Source organism: Pungitius pungitius, chromosome 5 (genome assembly GCF_949316345.1).
Source record: "Pungitius pungitius chromosome 5, fPunPun2.1, whole genome shotgun sequence".
Taxonomy (NCBI): domain Eukaryota; kingdom Metazoa; phylum Chordata; class Actinopteri; order Perciformes; family Gasterosteidae; genus Pungitius; species Pungitius pungitius.
In genome coordinates, this window is record NC_084904.1 from 2,139,402 (window position 1) to 2,156,977 (window position 17,576).

Consider the following 17,576-nt stretch of genomic DNA (forward strand, 5'->3'; position numbering starts at 1 on the left):
TGGCGCCCCTCTTACCAAAATAAAATCCTTTCGAATTTCTTTTTTTTTTTAACCAAAAGGTACTCCAAACTATAAAATAAAAGCGGGGCATTTTAACAAGGTTTTAATGGATTTCATATCATATCGCAACGCGTTGCTGGATGATGCCGACCACCATTGGTCATTTGGATTTTTGGAAGAATAAACACTAAATACATTTTTTGCATTTGCTTTTTAAATGAATTATATTCAGTAAAAATGATATTATAAACACTAAAAACCCTTTGGACCCAAAGTACAGTGTCAACAGTCCAACTTTAACGAGTAACGACAGACAATCAAAAACCAAATGACGTGGTCCGAGTTGTGTATGCACAAGATCAACTTTATTCATCCCTGTTGAGACAATTGTTTGCAACAGCTCACCACATGACACACACGAGAATAAATACCCTAAACACTATGTACTACACTGTGGAATTTTTAATAAATAACTATAAATATCTAAAAAAGTACACATGTTAACCAGGGCTTCTTCTTCTTTGTGTGTGTGTGTGTGTGTGTGTGAGCGCTTTTTTATGTTTGATTGATAGTCGCTCTTTGTGCAAACCACGTGTGTGTGTGTGTGTGTGTTTGTGTGTATGTAACGGCCCTCCTTGTCTCCTCCCATCTCCTCCTGCAGGTGAGGGAGATGCTGAAGATGCGTGACTCCAACGGAGCGAGGATGTTAACACTGATCACAGAACAGTTCATGGCTGACCCTCGGCTGGCGCTGTGGAGACAGCAGGGCACCACCATGACCGACAAGTACAGACAGCTCTGGGACGAGCTAGGTGAGGAAAAAGACCAAAGCGTATGCACAGGCCCCAGTACGCACAGGCAGTGTTGTGCCTGAACTCGAACGTGAACTGAACGTGCTGTATGAACGTCACTGTGAACTCGTTCATTCCGGTGTCTGTGAACGGCGGCGCGTTCTTTCAGGTTAACGTCGTTCAAATGGGGTGCCAGATTCCTATAGAAAACACACCGTAAACGCGCCTTAATAAGTAGCGGAAAAAACACCCGATCTGGCAACACCAGCCACCAGCGCCGCGTCATCAAAAAAAAAGAGAAATGCATGGAGGCGACAGCTGCGTGTAGCAAAGAGACGGCGTATAATAATTTAAAAGAGTTTTATGAAGTTACTGACAAGGTCGGTGAGGATGGGAGGAATCTGACCTTTCTTTGCAAACACTTGCACCTTAGTGATAACTGTCGTGTTTTTATTCCTTATTTAAAAAAGACCATTCAAGCAGCATGTGTTTGAGAATGTACTGTAGGGGTGAACGCTGCAGCTGCTGCTAGTGTGGAGTGAATGGACAGCAACATTAAAGCAACAAAGTCCCCTCAATGCTAATGTGAACCCTGGTTGGATAAGGATTCACAATTGGACATGAAGATGAAATTTGATGCGTAGCTTCAGTGTTAAAACTGATCAAATAATTGCTGTCTGTGGTTCTGGGCTGTGGCAATCATTTTGAAAAAAAAGAACTGAACTCGTTGGAACTGTGAACTTAGTTCAAATATTTTGAAGTTTGAACTATGAACTGAACTAGTTCATTTTAAAATTTGTGTAGAAAGGGAACTTTCCCAACACCGCGCACAGGCACGGACAGATTTAGCAAGGTGGGCGATTGAACTCCGACAAAGGAACACACACACACACACACACACACACACACACACACTTATCCTCCCTTGTTTGTCTGTTTGTCCTTTGTCTCCAAGGCGCAGACACACAAACACACGCGCACACACACACACACACACGCCGAGTCGCTCCGTCTCACCGGGAACGCGGCTCGGCGCGAGTGTCTCGGTGAATTACAAGCCGCTTAATGCGCCTCATCAAAGCTTCCAGTGCTGTGACCTCGGTAATGTTTCCAAACCCCTCTCGGATTGCGCATTTAGCTGATGTGACAGAGTGCCGCTCGCCGCCGCCGCCGCGCCGCCGCTCGGCTTGACGCACGGCGCAGTTCTTCTGACAGATGTGCTGCACCTACAGCGGGGAAAAAAAACAAAAAAAAAGAAGAAGAAGAAGAGAAGAAACAACCAGCCCGTGGCGGCGCGGCGGCAGTCGTGTTGCTCGCCCTCCTTTGTTGTTTCCCTCCACTGTCTTAGTTGATGTTGCTGCTTCTGCTACGGCTCCGGCTTGTTGATGATGACGACTTTCCCTTCCCCCCCCCCCCCCCCCTTTTTGGTCTTGTTCTGCACTTTGTGAGGGACAACGCGGTGATCTCATCTGTTTCAATCCCACGTATTTCTGGAAGCTGTGCGTGTGTGTGTTTGTGTGTGTGTGTGTGTGTGTACAGTCTCTTTGAAGTCCACACTTCAAAACCCTTCTTCCCAAGTCCTTATCACTCCCCCTGATGTGTGGTGAATGCTGCCTCTTGGCGCCACTCTCTCTCTCTCTCTCTCTCTCTCTCTCTCTCTCTCTCCCTCCTTCCACCTCTTTTGTCTTTCTCCTCTTTGAGCAGCAGCTCCTGCTCTCCACCAGACACAAAGCCGGGCCTTCGCTCGCTTGTCTTCGCCCGTGTCTCCTCGCTCTCGTTTCATTCTCTGCTTCCCTTTTTATTTCCTACCCTCCCTTTTGTTCTTTTGAATTATTTTTCTCTCTTCAAGCTCTGTCTCTGTCCTTGTCTTCGACCTTCTCCTCCCCCCCCCCCCCCCCCCCCTCCAAACTCTCTCCGCCTTTGCACGCTCGCATACGCCCAACTCTCTCACTCACACACTCACACTCACACACACACACTGTAGAGAGTACCTATCTCCAGCAGTCTTGAGAGTAAAATCCCTGAATGCGCTTGGGTCCCTAGAGACATAGACACTTTTCATATTCTGTTTGTTCCAATTTTCTCCAAAATGATGTGTGTGCTGTCGGTGCCGCCTCGGGACTAGTTAAGTTCTCTGTTTTCACCGACTTTTGTGTTCCAGTGCAAGATGGCGGAGGCATACAAAATGTGCACCGAAAGAAAAAGAAACAATGTTATGAAAAACGGCCTCCAGCGCCTCATGACGACTGTGTTTGGGATGCTTTAAGCCGAAAAAGACGCGACTGGCTGCGTTGTAATACTTTTATTGCCGACGTGACTGACTGAAGTGTGTGTGTGTGTTTGTGTGTGTGTTTTACGTTTGTGTGGGTGTCCAGGTGCCCTGTGGATGTGCATCGTACTAAACCCCCACTGCAAGGCGGAGCAGAAGTCATCATGGCTGCGCCAGCTGCGCAGATGGAACAGCGTGGACGTCTGTCCCTGGGAGGACGGTAACCACGGCAACGAGCTGCCCAACCTCACCCACTCACTGCCTCAGGGTGCCCATGGCAACCAAGGTCAGAGATTGACACGTTTTGTATGTCTGTCAACAACACATTTACTTTGTAATGTATCTCGGGGGGAATAGGTGCTACACGGCATGTGTAGGATTTGTAAACATCAGAAGTGGAACATCAAGTGTTCTGCCCTGAGCATCACGCCTGGGACGCACGGATTACTTTTTCCTTTTTTGCTTCACTAAACCTGATCAACCAGTTTGAGTTTTTTTTTTTTTTCTTCATGCAGCCTGTTAAATGTTGAGCGTAAAGCAGCCTCTCTCGTTTTGGAACGGCCCGAGCAGATCGGCGGCGGCGTCGAAGCCGCTGCAGATCTGCCAATCTTGTCGTTGATGGTCATGTTTGTTTGTAGTAATTATGCCAATTCCAATGTTAATCAATAGATGGTCAAGCGCTTGGCCGTTTTTTTGTTCTCACCACGCCAATGTGATCCAATTGAATCTTCTCACACCTCCTCCTCACTTCTTCCCCGCTTTCAGAGATGCGCCCCCACAGGACCGTGTTCACGCGGGCCATCGAGGCCTGCGACCTGCACTGGCAGGACCGACACCTCCAGCACATTATTGCCAGCGACCTCTATGCCAACTACTGTTACCATGACAACCAGGAGGGCTCCCTCTTTGACACGCGCGGCTGGCCCTTGTGGCACGGTGAGTTATTCGCGCACGCGGGGGGGCAGAGGGCGCAGTGATGGGAGCCAGTGGGAGAATATCGACATGAACCCCGTCCCCCCCCCCCCCCCGTCCCCCCTTGCAGAACACGTCCCGACGGCCTGCGCCAGGGTGGACGCGCTGCGCTCGCACGGGTACCCGCGAGAGGCCCTGCGGTTGGCCATCGCCGTGGTGAACACGTTACGGCGGCAGCAGCAGAGGCAGCTGGAGCACTTCCGCCGACACAAGAAAGGTGAAGAACAAACAAACACCACAGTAATGAATCCGTCTCACAAAGGTAAAAAAAAAATGAATAAAAGCGTAGACGGGATAGAAGAGAAAGAAAGAAAGCATCAATATTGTATTATCTTTTTAATTGTATCTCAGGCTTTTAGGTTTATTTCATAACATCGGCCTCTTGGGACCACAGATGAAAAATAGCCTCTTGGCTTTTACAGTATTTTTTTTTTACATTTTCTATTAATGTGCACTGTCCCGTATTAGATAAATAAATAATAATCTGCCAGTGGCAAAGCTTGTTTTCATGTCATCAATTTTTGAAAGATGACCATTAGCGGCCAGGAGCAAAGATACGTTGTTTTTTGTGTCGTTGATGGAATAAACTCTTTCCTTCATCCACTGTCCTGAGAGTTTAATTTGTTATGAGTACGATGACTTTATAGAAATGTTTGCGCTGAGGACACACTATGTGACTTACTCAAGTAGAGGATTAGTTTTTTTGCTAACTGTCTTTTCCTGCCATGTTATTGTCTTCAGAGTTGCTCCATAAAGGCCATACCTCCATAACCAACATGGAGGGCTGGGTGGGGCACCCACTGGATCCCATCGGTACCCTGTTCAGCACCCTGACTGAGTCAGGACGAGGGGGAGAGGAGGGCTCAAACACCTGCTTAGACCTCTCAGGTGCTGATGACTTCCAGTACCTGTTTTTGTGCCAGCACATGCGGCAATATGTTCTGAGACGGCACAATGCCTAAAAATATCCAGCTTTATGTGTTGTCTGTGCGTCCTTATTACCCCATGCTTGCTATGTGCTAAACACCGCACGCAACCCCGGAGGCTCGGGCCTTTCTGTGTGGAGTTTGTTCGGCCAATTCTACAAACACAGTGTTGATACACTATAATCAGGAAACACAAAGTATTATTGTATATTCATATGTACAATGTGCATGAAACATTTTTCAAAATGCTTTAGAATCATTCATTTTTAATATGCAACGGCAAAAATTCAAGATTTACTCTTGCATCCCCGCCCTGTTGACTACAGTTGAGTCATCCTCAGTCTGCATGTACCTGCACAACAGGACGCATTTCTCAGGTCTTTCGTATTTGTCCACTCGCATTGGCATTGCAAATGAAAGCATAGTTTGAGTGCAGATTCACCTTCAGTCTCTTTGTCTCCTCTTATCACGCTTCCCCTCACTATTTTTCTTTTCCATTCTCCTCTCCTACGCTCTGCGACCAGCGTGTCCCCCGCCTCCTCCCCCTGCTCACAGAAATAGCCGTCTCCTCCGAGGTAGAGAGTTGAACGGAGGAATGCTCCTGAGGCGTTGCTCTTTTTTTGGGGGGGGGGGCGGCCTCTGTGTTCAGACCTCTGCTATGTGACTGTCACAGTGGTTTTCCATATGGGACGCAGCCATCTTGGATCCAAAGCCTCAGAGATCAACGCAGAGCGCCGACTGCCCGCTTGACGGCGAAACCCTTGTTTCCAGCCATCTGACTTTCCCCTCCTCCCCCTCCCCCCCCTTTCCCCTCCCACAGACTGCTCCAGCGTCGTGAGCCGGGCCGAGCTCCAGCGGATGCCCGTGCAGCGGCTGCTGGGCGACGGCGAGTCGTACGCGGCGCTGGCGGTGGAGACGGCTCTGATCGGCCTCGGCCAGCAGCGGGTGATGCCCGACGGGCTGTACGCTCAGGAGAAGGTGTGTCGCAACGAAGAGCAGCTGCTGGCCAAGCTGCAGGAAGTGGAGCTGGACGACTCGCTGGTCAAAATCTTCCGTAAACAGGCCGTCTTTCTGCTGGAGGGTGAGCTGACCCGCACAAACAGGACACATATAGGCGAGCCCCCCCCCCCGACGTCTTCCTTTCACTGTCCCACCCACGCCGAACACGTTCTTGCTGAAAGAATGGACTCCGTCTCGGTATTTATTATCCTTTCATTTTGTGGTGCAAATAGAGGGCTGAGCTTCCAGGGGGGGGGCAGACCAAAATGAGCTCTTTACACAGCAACACCAGGGGTATCGTGTCAGCACACTGGAGCTGGAGCAGAGTGAGGTTTGGTTATGGGAAAGGGAGGGAGGCGGGAATGGCTTGAAGGGGCTGGGCCCAGTCAAACTCCACTCCAGTCCCCACCCCAAACCCCCGGTCCTGCATCGTCCGTCCCGCCCCCCCCCCCCCCCCCCCCCCGGCGCGACCACCCACCTCTGGCTCCGTCACTAATAGAGCGCCAGGCTCTGAGGCCTCTGCGGGGCCCCCGGAGGGCTGCAGCCGCGCCGCTGTGTGATGTGGTCTGTGGCTCGCGAGCCTGGTGGGGTTTAAAATAACCCACCGGAGACGAGGGGAAGTGCAGGAAGCAATGGGGAGGGGGTGGGAGGGCTCTGCGCAGTCTATATACACACACACACACACACACACACACACACATACAGGACCACATGTTTCTTTGATGCCACATTTGGTCTTAAGTGATACACAACTCGATACATGAGATAAACCACAAAATGAAAATACAATCAAGCTTCCCTTGTTGTTGTCTGTTATGCTGTTCACACCATCCCCCTTAATACCTTACCATGACATTAATTGACCTGAAGAGAGTGAATTTCTTCCACCTTGGGGTTCCTTCATTAATCCCCCCCCACCCTCTTTTTTCCTGTGTGTGTGTGTATGTGTGTGTGTGTGTGTGTGTGTTTGCTTCTTTTCGGAGCAGCCGGTCCGTACTCTGGCCTCGGAGAGATCGTCCACAGAGAGAGTGTTCCCATGCACACCTTCGCCCGCTATCTCTTCACCTCCCTCCTACCTCACGACGCTGAACTGGCGTACAAAATTGCACTGAGAGCCATGCGGTAGGTCCGAAGTGTTTGTGCTTGTGTGTGTGTGTGTGTGTGTGTGTGTGTGTGTGTGTGTGTGTGTGCGTGTGCACAGGTGTTGTCATCGTTTTGAATCATATTTTATGGATTTTGCTTGAAAGAACTGATCTTTGTATTAATGGAAAAAAACAGCTATTATGAAAAAATGACTGATCATCTGACTTTTAACCAACTGAAACTTGAAGATCACAACTCTGAAACTTAAACATATTAACTTTATATATTGTTACTAAAACTCAGTAATCGCCCTTTCCCGAACTTTAACGGCGTCGCACTAGCGGATTCGCGGTTATTTTTGGAGGATGGCAAAAAAACAGAGAGCATTTCGTCTGTATGTTTACGTGTGTTTAGTGGGAGGTTCTTGGCCTATTTGTGGGTCTGACTGTGCATTTGTCCACGTGATCTCTCTATATTGAGGTCCTGCGTGTATTCATCTGTGGACAATGTGTACATGTGTATGTGTGTTAATCAGTCTGCGCCGCTGTGTTTTGATGTTGTGACTAGCGGGAGCTGGATCAGTGAATATTAATTACATTAATGAGAGTGTAATTAGTGTGGCTGTAATGAGAAACACACACACGCGCACACACACAGACACACACACACACACACACAAGGCCAACAGGGAGAGGGCAGTGAGGGAAAGATGTTTGTTGTGTTTATGCAAAGCTTCTCAGAGTCCACCGTGGAGGAACTGGCAAACGATTAGTGAATGAATGATAAGTGCGTTGATTTTCTCTGGCACGCCCCCCCCCCCCCCCCCCCCCCAACGAGCGCATCGTTCACACTTTCCTCCGGTTAACCGGCTAGGAGGCGTTTTCAAAAAATGACCCAAAACAACACGGTTGGCCTTTCTCATTGTGTGGGGGGGGGGGTGGGGTTGTCTGGTTTCAAGGTTGCACGTCCGACCGCTGAGTCGCCCCACCCCCCCCACCCTTTTTGCCTCAAAACCCGAATCCCAAACCGGTTTCCCCCCCGAGTCGGCCCCTCCCCTCACCAGCCTCGCTGCTTCTCTTCTACCTTCCCCTGCTTCCTCCCCTCGCCTCCTCCATCCTCACTTTTGTGGTGTGAAACCGGCGATTTAGAATAATACGGCCACTTATGGGTGCTCCCGGGAGCCGGGGGGTGTCTACGCAGCACGTAATGAATGTGTGTAATGTAGCGTAGTGTTATGTGATAGCGCATACCCCCTCGCTCCCACGGGACGGCGGACAGTTAAAAATAGAGGAGGAGGTAAAGGAACCAGGGCTATTTTAATGGACCCATTATAACACTATCATGGATACGAGGAGGGGAGAAAGTCTCGCGCTCATTTACACACACACACACACACGTCTCTTCTTCCTTTCTCTGTTTGTCTTCTCCTTTGCGGCTGTTGTCAAACCAGATTTAAAAAAAAAAATGTAATGCGAGGAAGCCAGGCTGCCTCCATACACAGATGCTTATCCAGTATTTTAAAGTATGTGGGTGCGTGTGTAGTTAATTAAAGTGTGTGAGAGCAGCATATGCTGTGAGATGGTCTTGGTGTGAGCGGCCAACACAAACTGCAGAGGAGCTGCCGACTGGCTCACGCGCTGCCCAGAATTTGACTGAAGTCACAGTGGAAGAAGAAGAAGGAGAAGGAGAAGAAACTAGCTGCCTCTCTGGAGTCTGTCCTTATTGCAACTCTTTAGAAGCCTGTTTTCAGGAAAGGAGATTTCCATATGAGGCACGAGTCTTTCCATGCTAATGAATCTAGATCCTCTCTGCATTCCACAGCCTTTGATCCTCTCTAATACATAATGTACCGCGCTGTATATTGTAACTCTAACTATTACAGATTTAAACTAACGTAAATGACAAAGTAGTCACGCTCAAATGGCTTTGTCTTGAAGTTGAAGCCCTATCGAGTCTGAGAACACCTGCAATTGCAACAGAATACCTTTTAAAATTGTTTTATCCCTCTGAGATGTTTATTTTTTTGGAGAAAAGTTAGCATCTGATTGAGGTGAAGCTGAATGCAACACCTCATCATTGGTAATGTGGGCGTCGTGTTTTATAAACTGATTCTATGCACTGAAGTCAGATCCCTTTTCTGAAAAGCATTAATATCTACAATAGTTTCCCTTTGAAATTGTTTTTTACAGCAAAAAGTAGAAGTACTCAAACAAGTACCTCAGAATGAAGTACTGAACTTGAGTGTACTCCGACACAAACACACACAATGAGGATGATAGTTATATTACTACTAATGCTAATAATAACCGGTTAAGTTGGAGCAATATCATCAGAATCTGGGTCCTGTTCTCACTATGAAGTCAACATCTAAAATCAATCGGTCCCGTCTCTATAATAAATTGCTTTATTTCTATTTCAAATATCCTACAACCCCTCGCTGAACACAAAATGACTTTGACGCCTCTCAGAAAAACAAAAGAATGCTCAGAGGGGAAAATAAGACTATTCATCACAGAGAACTAATCTGCTTGGGACTTTCTGACTAGCTGTGTGGAGAAAACATGCTTCACCAGAAGCAGACGTCCCTTTGAGGAGGGGGGGGGGCTACAGTGAGAAGTTGTGTTTTTTGGGTGGTGCTGGCCTTCGTCCCCCTCTTTCGGTCTGTAAAGAGTCGTGAACTCTGGCTTTGTGTGGAGGGCTTCCAGCGGATGTGACACTTGGCTGATAGAAGTGGGCTTGATGGATTGTAGAAATGAAGCGTGTTTACAGTCAGAGGGGGGGGGGGGGGGAAAGGAGTGCGAGGTCACTACGCGCCGTGATGCTCACCAGAGCTCCTTCGGGGGGCCTCAGGTTTAGTTCATATCTGGCCCGCCTGCTTTGCATCAACGTGTCGTTCCTTTCTCCCCCCCCCCCCCCCCCCCGCAAACTCCCTCCGCAACGTCACCTTTGTAACAACACTCTGGTACGCTATCAGGTACGGCGGCGTGCTGCGGCACCACACGACCCGTTTGACATCCGAGCTAACCCCCCCCCCCCCCCTCCCCCCCTCCCTTAATGCCTCGTAAAGGGATCGATTTCCTCCTCCAGCTCCCTGTTAATGTTTTATATAGCATTGATAAAAACCCAGGCATGACAGTGCTGTGAAGACATACGAGTTTAATTCGATGTTTCTGTAGTGTTACTGGCCGGGAGAAGATGACAGAGTTTATAACCAGTGTTGCCCATTTTTGCGGTAGTTTACAGGCCCCCCGGATGGGAATGCACCCGTAGCGCAGCGCTCTACTTGTGCTTAGATTGAATGCTCATCCTGCATGTATACATCTTTTGCTTGTTTCTCATGGAACAATGGCCCAGTATGGATTTTCCTCCCCGACATCGAGAGGAGGTTGTTTCTCAGCCTCTCGAGCTCCTATCCAATGGAGGCCTCTGGCTCTCTGGTGAAAACCAAACAAAGGCAGGAATGTTGATGAGGCCTCCTTCTTTACCCAGGGAACTTTTCTTCTTCTTCTTTTTTTTTTTTTTTTTTTTTTGTGTTGCTTTGCTACGCACCAGGAATCTTCCAGAAGGCCCCAGTGTGATGGAAGCTTTTAGCAGCTCTTTAGATGCGTGTGGAATGAAGCCGGCTGTTGCCACGGCTTCCAAACACCTCCGTTCTCCAAGTGCCCAGCGTTCCCACTCGCGTGCATCTCCGCCGGGGTTTTTTTTTTTTTGTTGTTGTTGTTGTTGTCGTTGTCGTCGCACACACCCTCTCTCGCTCTTGTGCCCTCTCGGGCAAAAAGCGAAGAGTGAAGAAGAGGCCTTTTTTTTTTTTTTTTTTTTTGCGCATGCCTGCACTCGGGTGGCAACAATATCACATGCACTTTGTTCTGAAATTGAAACTGGCATTTAGCATCACGTCGCTTTTACCAGGCTGCTTTGATGTGTTTTCAAAAAGGGCAGGTGTGTGTGTGTGTGTGTGTGCGTGTGTGTGCGTGCCTATTTGAGTGTTACTATCTGAGCGTGTGTGTGTGTGTGTGTGTGGCGCTCTTCATTCATGCGTGCCGGTATTTGTTTGATGTGTGTCCAGCCTTACGGGGCTTGGAAGGTGAATTCCATAATTTCCCCGTGGACTCAATTAGCTTTGTGATTGGCTGAGAGAAGGCCAGGTTGCGCCGTCTTCTGAAGGCGAGCAGACCTTTTGAAACCCGAGGTGGGAGCGGAGGGGGGGGGGGGGGAAGAGAAGTGAAGCAGAATAGGAGATGAGCCGGGCCACGCGGCGCTGGTGCCGGTGAAGACTTTGGCCCAGTCAGTTGTTGTTATAATGAGAGAGACAGAGGGAGAAACTAGTGGAGCCCCTTCATCCACCAGCAGGCGTTGCACGGCTCCGACTTCATTAGGACCAATTAGAGTGAAGAAAATACTAATTATACCTTGGTTTCTTGGTGATTAGATACGAGGCTGGAAGTAAATTGCAGGAATAGGCAAACTGAAACCCCCCCCCCCTGTGATCACTAAAGCCATTTTCATTTTGAAGTCGCTTTCAGACCATCATAATGAAGACTTTGTGCAGCACTTCTGATTTCACCGGATTTTGATGATTCGCCGACCTGTGGCGTCTCTTTGATTATCGCTCCCTCTCCGCCACTCGGCCTTTCTCATGCCAGCGTTACGGCGTTTCGTGCTCTGTCAAAGGCTCGTTTTAGTATCAGGCCTGTCTAATTCCCCCCACCACCCCCCCCCCCCCCCTGCGTCTGTCCCTCTCTCCCCCTCAGGTTGCCCGTATTGGAGTCGACGGCCTCGTCCGGCGACCTGTCGCGACCCCACCACATCGTGTCGGTGGTGCCCAACCGCTACCCGCGCTGGTTCACCCTGAGCCACATCGAGTCTCAGCAGTGTGAGCTGGCCTCCACCATGCTCACTGCCGCCAAAGGTGCGCAGACCTCCGCAAATGCATATTGCACCAAAAAGAAAGTCCATGCTGAATGTAGCTTTAGTGAAGGCTCTGCGGGTGGTACCAGGAAACGGTCTGAAGCGTTCCCTTCTGTTTCGAATCCCTTCCAGGGGACAGTCGCAAGCTGGAGACGGTCCTGGAGTCCATCCAGAAGAACATTCACTCCTCGTCTCACATCTTCAAGCTGGCACAAGACGCCTTCAAGATCGCCACTCTGATGGACAGCCTGCCTGACATCACGCTACTCAAAGTCTCGCTGGAGCTGGGACTGCAGGTACGGGAAGCCTCATTTTAAGATTAGGCCAAATGATCAATTGAGTCTGCAAACATGAGGATGACCAGAACAAGCTTTGTGATGTATGTGTGTTGGTGATTCTCCTCCCAAATGAGGCGGCGCTACTCTTTTAATGAAACTCTGGTGATTTTCTTGAAACGCTCCCAAATGAAAGCCCACGTGCCATTAGGGGCTGAATCCACTGTCCGAGATGATGCGCTTATGTTGACATCTGCTGGGTCCCCGGAAGGACTTTATACGGGTGTTCATGAGATTTACAAAGGTCGTGGCGGCATTATCGTCTTGGCAACGTTGGCAGCGGCATCGCTGCTCCTGTTGAACGGAGAAGGTACGAGGTCCAACACAAAGTCTGCTCTGCTCCGTCGCTTTACCTGCCCTCATTCCTTATTTCGACGGTGCGCTTTCCAAACGGTGGATCGTCGTCGTCTGGACATCACACGGGAGATTCTAACGCTGTGGGAAACCAAGCTGATCTCGGAACACACGACTTGTCACGCGCGGCACACGTCCCTCAGCGAGTGAAGAGACACAATTGTGACGAGTCTCTTTGATGACTTTGAGTGACTCCTTGTTTAGCGATTGTTTGGGAGTGGAATACGATCGGTGCCACTCAGCCGTAGATGTTGTTTACAGCGTTTCCTCTCCAACTCACCTGTCGGTCCTGCCTTTTCTTCCCCCCCCCCCCCCCCTCGTCCTCAGGTGATGAGAATAACTCTGTCCACATTGAACTGGAGGAGGAGAGAGATGGTGCGCTGGTTAGTCACGTGTGCCACTGAAGTGGGTAAGTGTGCCCCCGGGGCCTCTTGACCGCCTCCGGTCCGCCCGGTCGGTCCGCCCCGTCTAATTCTGTGTCCCCGTCTGCGTTCCGCCAGGTGTGTACGCGCTGGACAGCATCATGCAGAGCTGGTTCACCCTCTTCACCCCCACCGAGGCCACCAGCATCGTGGCCACCACCGTCATGTCCAACAGCACCATCGTCCGCCTCCACCTGGACTGCCACCAGCAGGAGAACCTGGCCTCGTCGGCCCGCACCCTCGCCCTGCAGTGCGCCATGAAGGACCCCCAGAACTGCGCCCTCTCCGCGCTGACCCTCTGTGAAAAGGACCACATTGCCTTCGAGACAGCCTACCAGATTGTACTGGACGCGGCGGCGACGGGGATGAGCTACACGCAGCTGTTCACCATCGCGCGCTACATGGAGCACCGCGGCTACCCGATGCGGGCGTACAAGCTGGCGACGCTCGCCATGGCCCACCTGAACCTCAGCTACAACCAGGACACGCACCCGGCCATCAACGACGTGCTCTGGGCCTGCGCGCTCAGCCACTCGCTGGGGAAGAACGAGCTGGCCGCCGTCATCCCCCTGGTGGTCAAGAGCGTGAAGTGCGCCACCGTGCTCTCGGACATTTTGCGGCGGTGCACGCTGACCACGCCGGGGATGGTGTCGGCGCTGCACAGCCGCAGGACCTCCGGGAAGCTCATGTCGCTGGACAAGGCGCCGCTCAGGCAGCTGCTGGACGCGACCATCGGGGCGTACATCAACACCACGCACTCGCGGCTCACGCACATCAGCCCGCGCCACTACAGCGAGTTCATAGAGTTCCTGGGCAAGGCGCGGGAGACGTTCATGATGGCGCACGACGGACACATCCAGTTCACCCAGTTCATAGACAACCTGAAACAGATCTACAAGGGCAAAAAGAAACTAATGATGCTGGTGAGGGAGCGGTTCGGCTGAAAAGCCTCCCCTCTCTACTCTAGTACTTTTCTATTAACTTGAGTCTGCCTTTTGAACTTCTTTTGGACGTATAAAATAAGTAAAACGAGGGATGTGACTTGTAGAATGAAGCAAAATGAGAAAGGAAAAGATGACAAAAAAATCAACAGAGCCACAAGCTGTATTATTGTTCTTGCTGTTGTTATTGTTATAAACATTATTACTATTATTATTATTAATAATATTATTACTACTATGTGTACAGAAGTGTTTTTATTTTTCAGAAGAGAGGAAATTTGTCACGTTGTGAATGTTGTATGTGTTTCTCTACATGTGTGCGAGAGGAAAATGAGAAGCGAAATGGCTTTTTTGTTTTTTATTTTTTTTGTTCCTTTATTTCTATGATTTAAAGCATATGTCCCGCCTCCCCCCCCCCTCATTTTCCAGTGTATATCGAGTTGTATGTTGTAGAGCGGCCGAAGCCCTTTTACAACAGCGAAAAAAAGAAGAAGAAGAAGAAACAAAAACTACGTCTCGGCATCCTCAAAGAGAAACTAAGGCTTTAAACCACACGGAGCACCTCCCTCTGACCACGCCCTCACCGGGGGGGCGATGGCCAGCACCGCACAGCTTAGCTCGGCTCGGCGCAGCTTGGGTTAGCACTGACAGGAAGCCGCCATCAGCATTCCTTTAGACGCAGCAGCAGCAGCAGCAGCAGAAGCAGAAGCAGCACTTGAGCAGCGATGGCACATTACGCAAAGATTAGGAGTATTGTTGTTCCAATAATGAAATGTAGTACAGCTGTGACGCTCGACTAAATACCCGCCGCAGTCGAAGCAGATACCCAGAGGGAGACGACTACCTCACGACACGGTATTTTCCTGCTTTCTTTCTCTCTGGCTGCCGTGAAATGCACCATCTCCACCGTACGATGGCAGGAAAGAATCGCTGGTGGAGCCAGATTCCCGCCACTGCCCCGGCATCGGTACTTACTTACACCCCCCTCGCCCCCCCTCCCCTCCTCCTCCCACTAAAAAGATTTGGCTCCAACAGAAGTTGAGAATGTGTCGGTGTCTCTCAGTCCTCTCTCATCTCCCCCCAACAGCCACCCCTCGTATGGTATTTTTCAGACCAGGCCAGTGTCCTTTCCCTCTGTGCATGTGAATCATAGAAATTAGACTCTCTACTGTTAAAGTTCGCTGTGTGCAACCTTCAGTAATTGTCAACCAGAACGTTCTCAGGGATTTCTCTACACAGGAAAAAAGGCGGAACAAGTGATCGACTGACTACAGGAAAAGAAAAAGAGACAAAAACGTGACACACCATGAGCGAGCATTTATTGTACTCTGTATATATGCCATAGTATATGTCTCAATATGGAGGATCTGAAAGTATATGTTAACTAATTTATACAGAGTATTCTATGTAATGTGAAATACTTGAAGCCGCTGTAGTTTGCTCTCTCTCTCTCTCTCTCTCTCTCTCTTTTTCTCTCTCTCTTTCTCCGGCTCTCCTTCTCTCTTTTGGTTTTTTCTTTTTTGGTCTTTTGTTGAAAAACAGAACATATCAGAAGGACTAGACTGACCTTGCTTTTTTTTGAACTCCCAAGGCCTCAATGTGTTCATACTCGAGACGCTGGATCCCGTCGTGAAATGCGGGTAGAGTCTGATTGCTGGTGGCAGAGACGTTGTTGTCCATTCCTGCTGACTAAAGCATAGAACGGGGGGGGGGTGGGGTAGACTAGCTCAGGCCGTCGGTCGATACATGTTTAAAAAACACAATACAGGACTTGATTATGCATGTGAGCTGTTGCACTAGCCTATCTTTCCATAGGATCCTATGGGGACAAACTGTAATGTGCTTTATAAAGGACCTAATTGGAGATGAATCTGGTTAAAAATGGTGTATCGTGTGTCCAGCCTTACATGCAGTGAAGGCCATCTCTTGGCTTGGGGTCTGCCTCATGTTGCATTTAATTTAACCTTTTTGTCTCAACTCTCAAGAACAAGAATCGTATTGATAATTATGCACAGGTTCAATCTAGCTAAGATTAAAGAAACGAGTCTCCTCAGATCTCCCTTTCGTTCACCGCAGCATTTCCAGTGTCTCCTCTGCAATGTTCAGCTGTCCAATCATTACTTGCATCCTTTTTTTACCTTGCATTTCTTTTCTTTTTTTTGGTCTGTGCATCTCTTTTCTATCCTGTGTTCATTAAAGATAAAAGCAGCCTTTTCTCTTGCCTTGTCTTAACGCTTTAAAGTAACCAAACAGGAGATCTATCTAACAACCAAACGCGTTCTAAGAGGTGAGAGACGACCCACCTTGGTCCCAGCTTTAGTGTCCTTAATTAGTAAGTGAATGGCTGTGTAACTCATGCTTTAACAAAGCAATTCCTCACGTGTGTTTGGTGAAAAAAATACGTTGTCCAGTGTCTCTTGTTCTCTTCAGAAACAATTTCCTCTGAGTCTTTCTAGCTGTTTTTATTTTAATTTTTTTTCTGTTTGTTTGTTTGTGTAGGAATCTTTTGCTCTCCCATTTTATTTATTACAATGACCCATGTATACATGCTTATGAAATTAAGATTTGATACACCGATATCAATTTATTTATGTAACTAAATCACTGTTTTATAATCTTGTTAATGAGTCAATAATTTGATTTGTTTTTTTGTTTTAATAAAAGTTAGTTTTTTTGAAATGTATATCCACCTCCCTCTGCTTTATGTTTGTTTTTACACCTTGGCCAAGGATTTTTGTCTTTCCTCTTTTTTTTTTTTTTCCTCTTTTACAAAGCTAGACTTTTGTCTCGTGGATTTTCACGGGGCGCGGCCTGCGAGCGAGACTCGGCCGGCGTGCCGGGGGGCCGCTCACGTCTCCATCAAACAGCGGTGTCAGAAAAGAAGAAAAAAGAAAAAGCCCGAGCGGGATCACTCTACACCGGCAGCAGCTTTCATGCTGACGTCTCGGGGCGAGCTGACGAGGAATATGAAATGAATCAATTGATATTCCCACGGTCTCTGTAGCTTCTGTCGGGCAGCCAGGCTCAGCCAACCACGATAACCTGTTTACATGCGTCGAACGCCGGCAGTGGGGCCACGGGATGACTAAATCACTGCATGATGTTTGTCAGGTAGGTGTGTGTGTGTGTGTGTGTGTGTGTTTGTGTTTGTGTTTGAACAGACATGTTCTCGCGTGTGCATCTGCTTGTTTGCATGCCTGTGTGTGTGCGCGCGCCTGTCTTCTTGTGAGCGTGTGAGCGTGTGTGTGTGTGTGTGTGTGTGTGTGTGTGTGTTCGGGCCTTAAGGGAGTGAATGGGAACAGGTGGTAGCTCCAGACTACAGGAGCTCCTGACAGCAGTAAGGTCCCCAGACTCCCAGCCCCTCATTAAACATTGACACAAAAACACCGCAACTGTCTGTGTGTGAACAGTAATGAAGCGCATACGGCTACACCGGAATACACACTGCAACTTTGCACAGCACGAGCTCTAGGTCGGTGTGTGTGTGTGTGTGTGTGTGTGTGCGAGCATTGTCCATCTGTGTGCGCTCCTTAATGAGGCACATTTGTCCATAGAGGTGTCCGCTTAGATATGGAG

At 49.1% G+C, this 17,576-nt stretch overlaps 1 protein-coding gene across 1 annotated transcript in view; it reads left to right on the forward strand.

The window, feature by feature from the left end:
• Positions 1-15,295, forward strand: part of LOC119225058 (zinc finger SWIM domain-containing protein 6-like) — a 21,510-nt gene extending 6,215 nt beyond the window's left edge. The window contains exons 2-12 of the mRNA XM_062562163.1: positions 573-812; positions 3,167-3,346; positions 3,826-3,996; positions 4,103-4,249; positions 4,774-4,920; positions 5,779-6,039; positions 6,944-7,079; positions 11,792-11,949; positions 12,081-12,244; positions 12,965-13,046; positions 13,138-15,295. Of these exons, the coding sequence (XP_062418147.1) occupies positions 573-812; positions 3,167-3,346; positions 3,826-3,996; positions 4,103-4,249; positions 4,774-4,920; positions 5,779-6,039; positions 6,944-7,079; positions 11,792-11,949; positions 12,081-12,244; positions 12,965-13,046; positions 13,138-14,003 (2,552 nt within the window). The 3' untranslated portion in view covers positions 14,004-15,295. The remainder of the gene's footprint in view (positions 1-572; positions 813-3,166; positions 3,347-3,825; positions 3,997-4,102; positions 4,250-4,773; positions 4,921-5,778; positions 6,040-6,943; positions 7,080-11,791; positions 11,950-12,080; positions 12,245-12,964; positions 13,047-13,137) is intronic.
• The last annotated feature ends 2,281 nt before the right edge of the window (positions 15,296-17,576 follow it).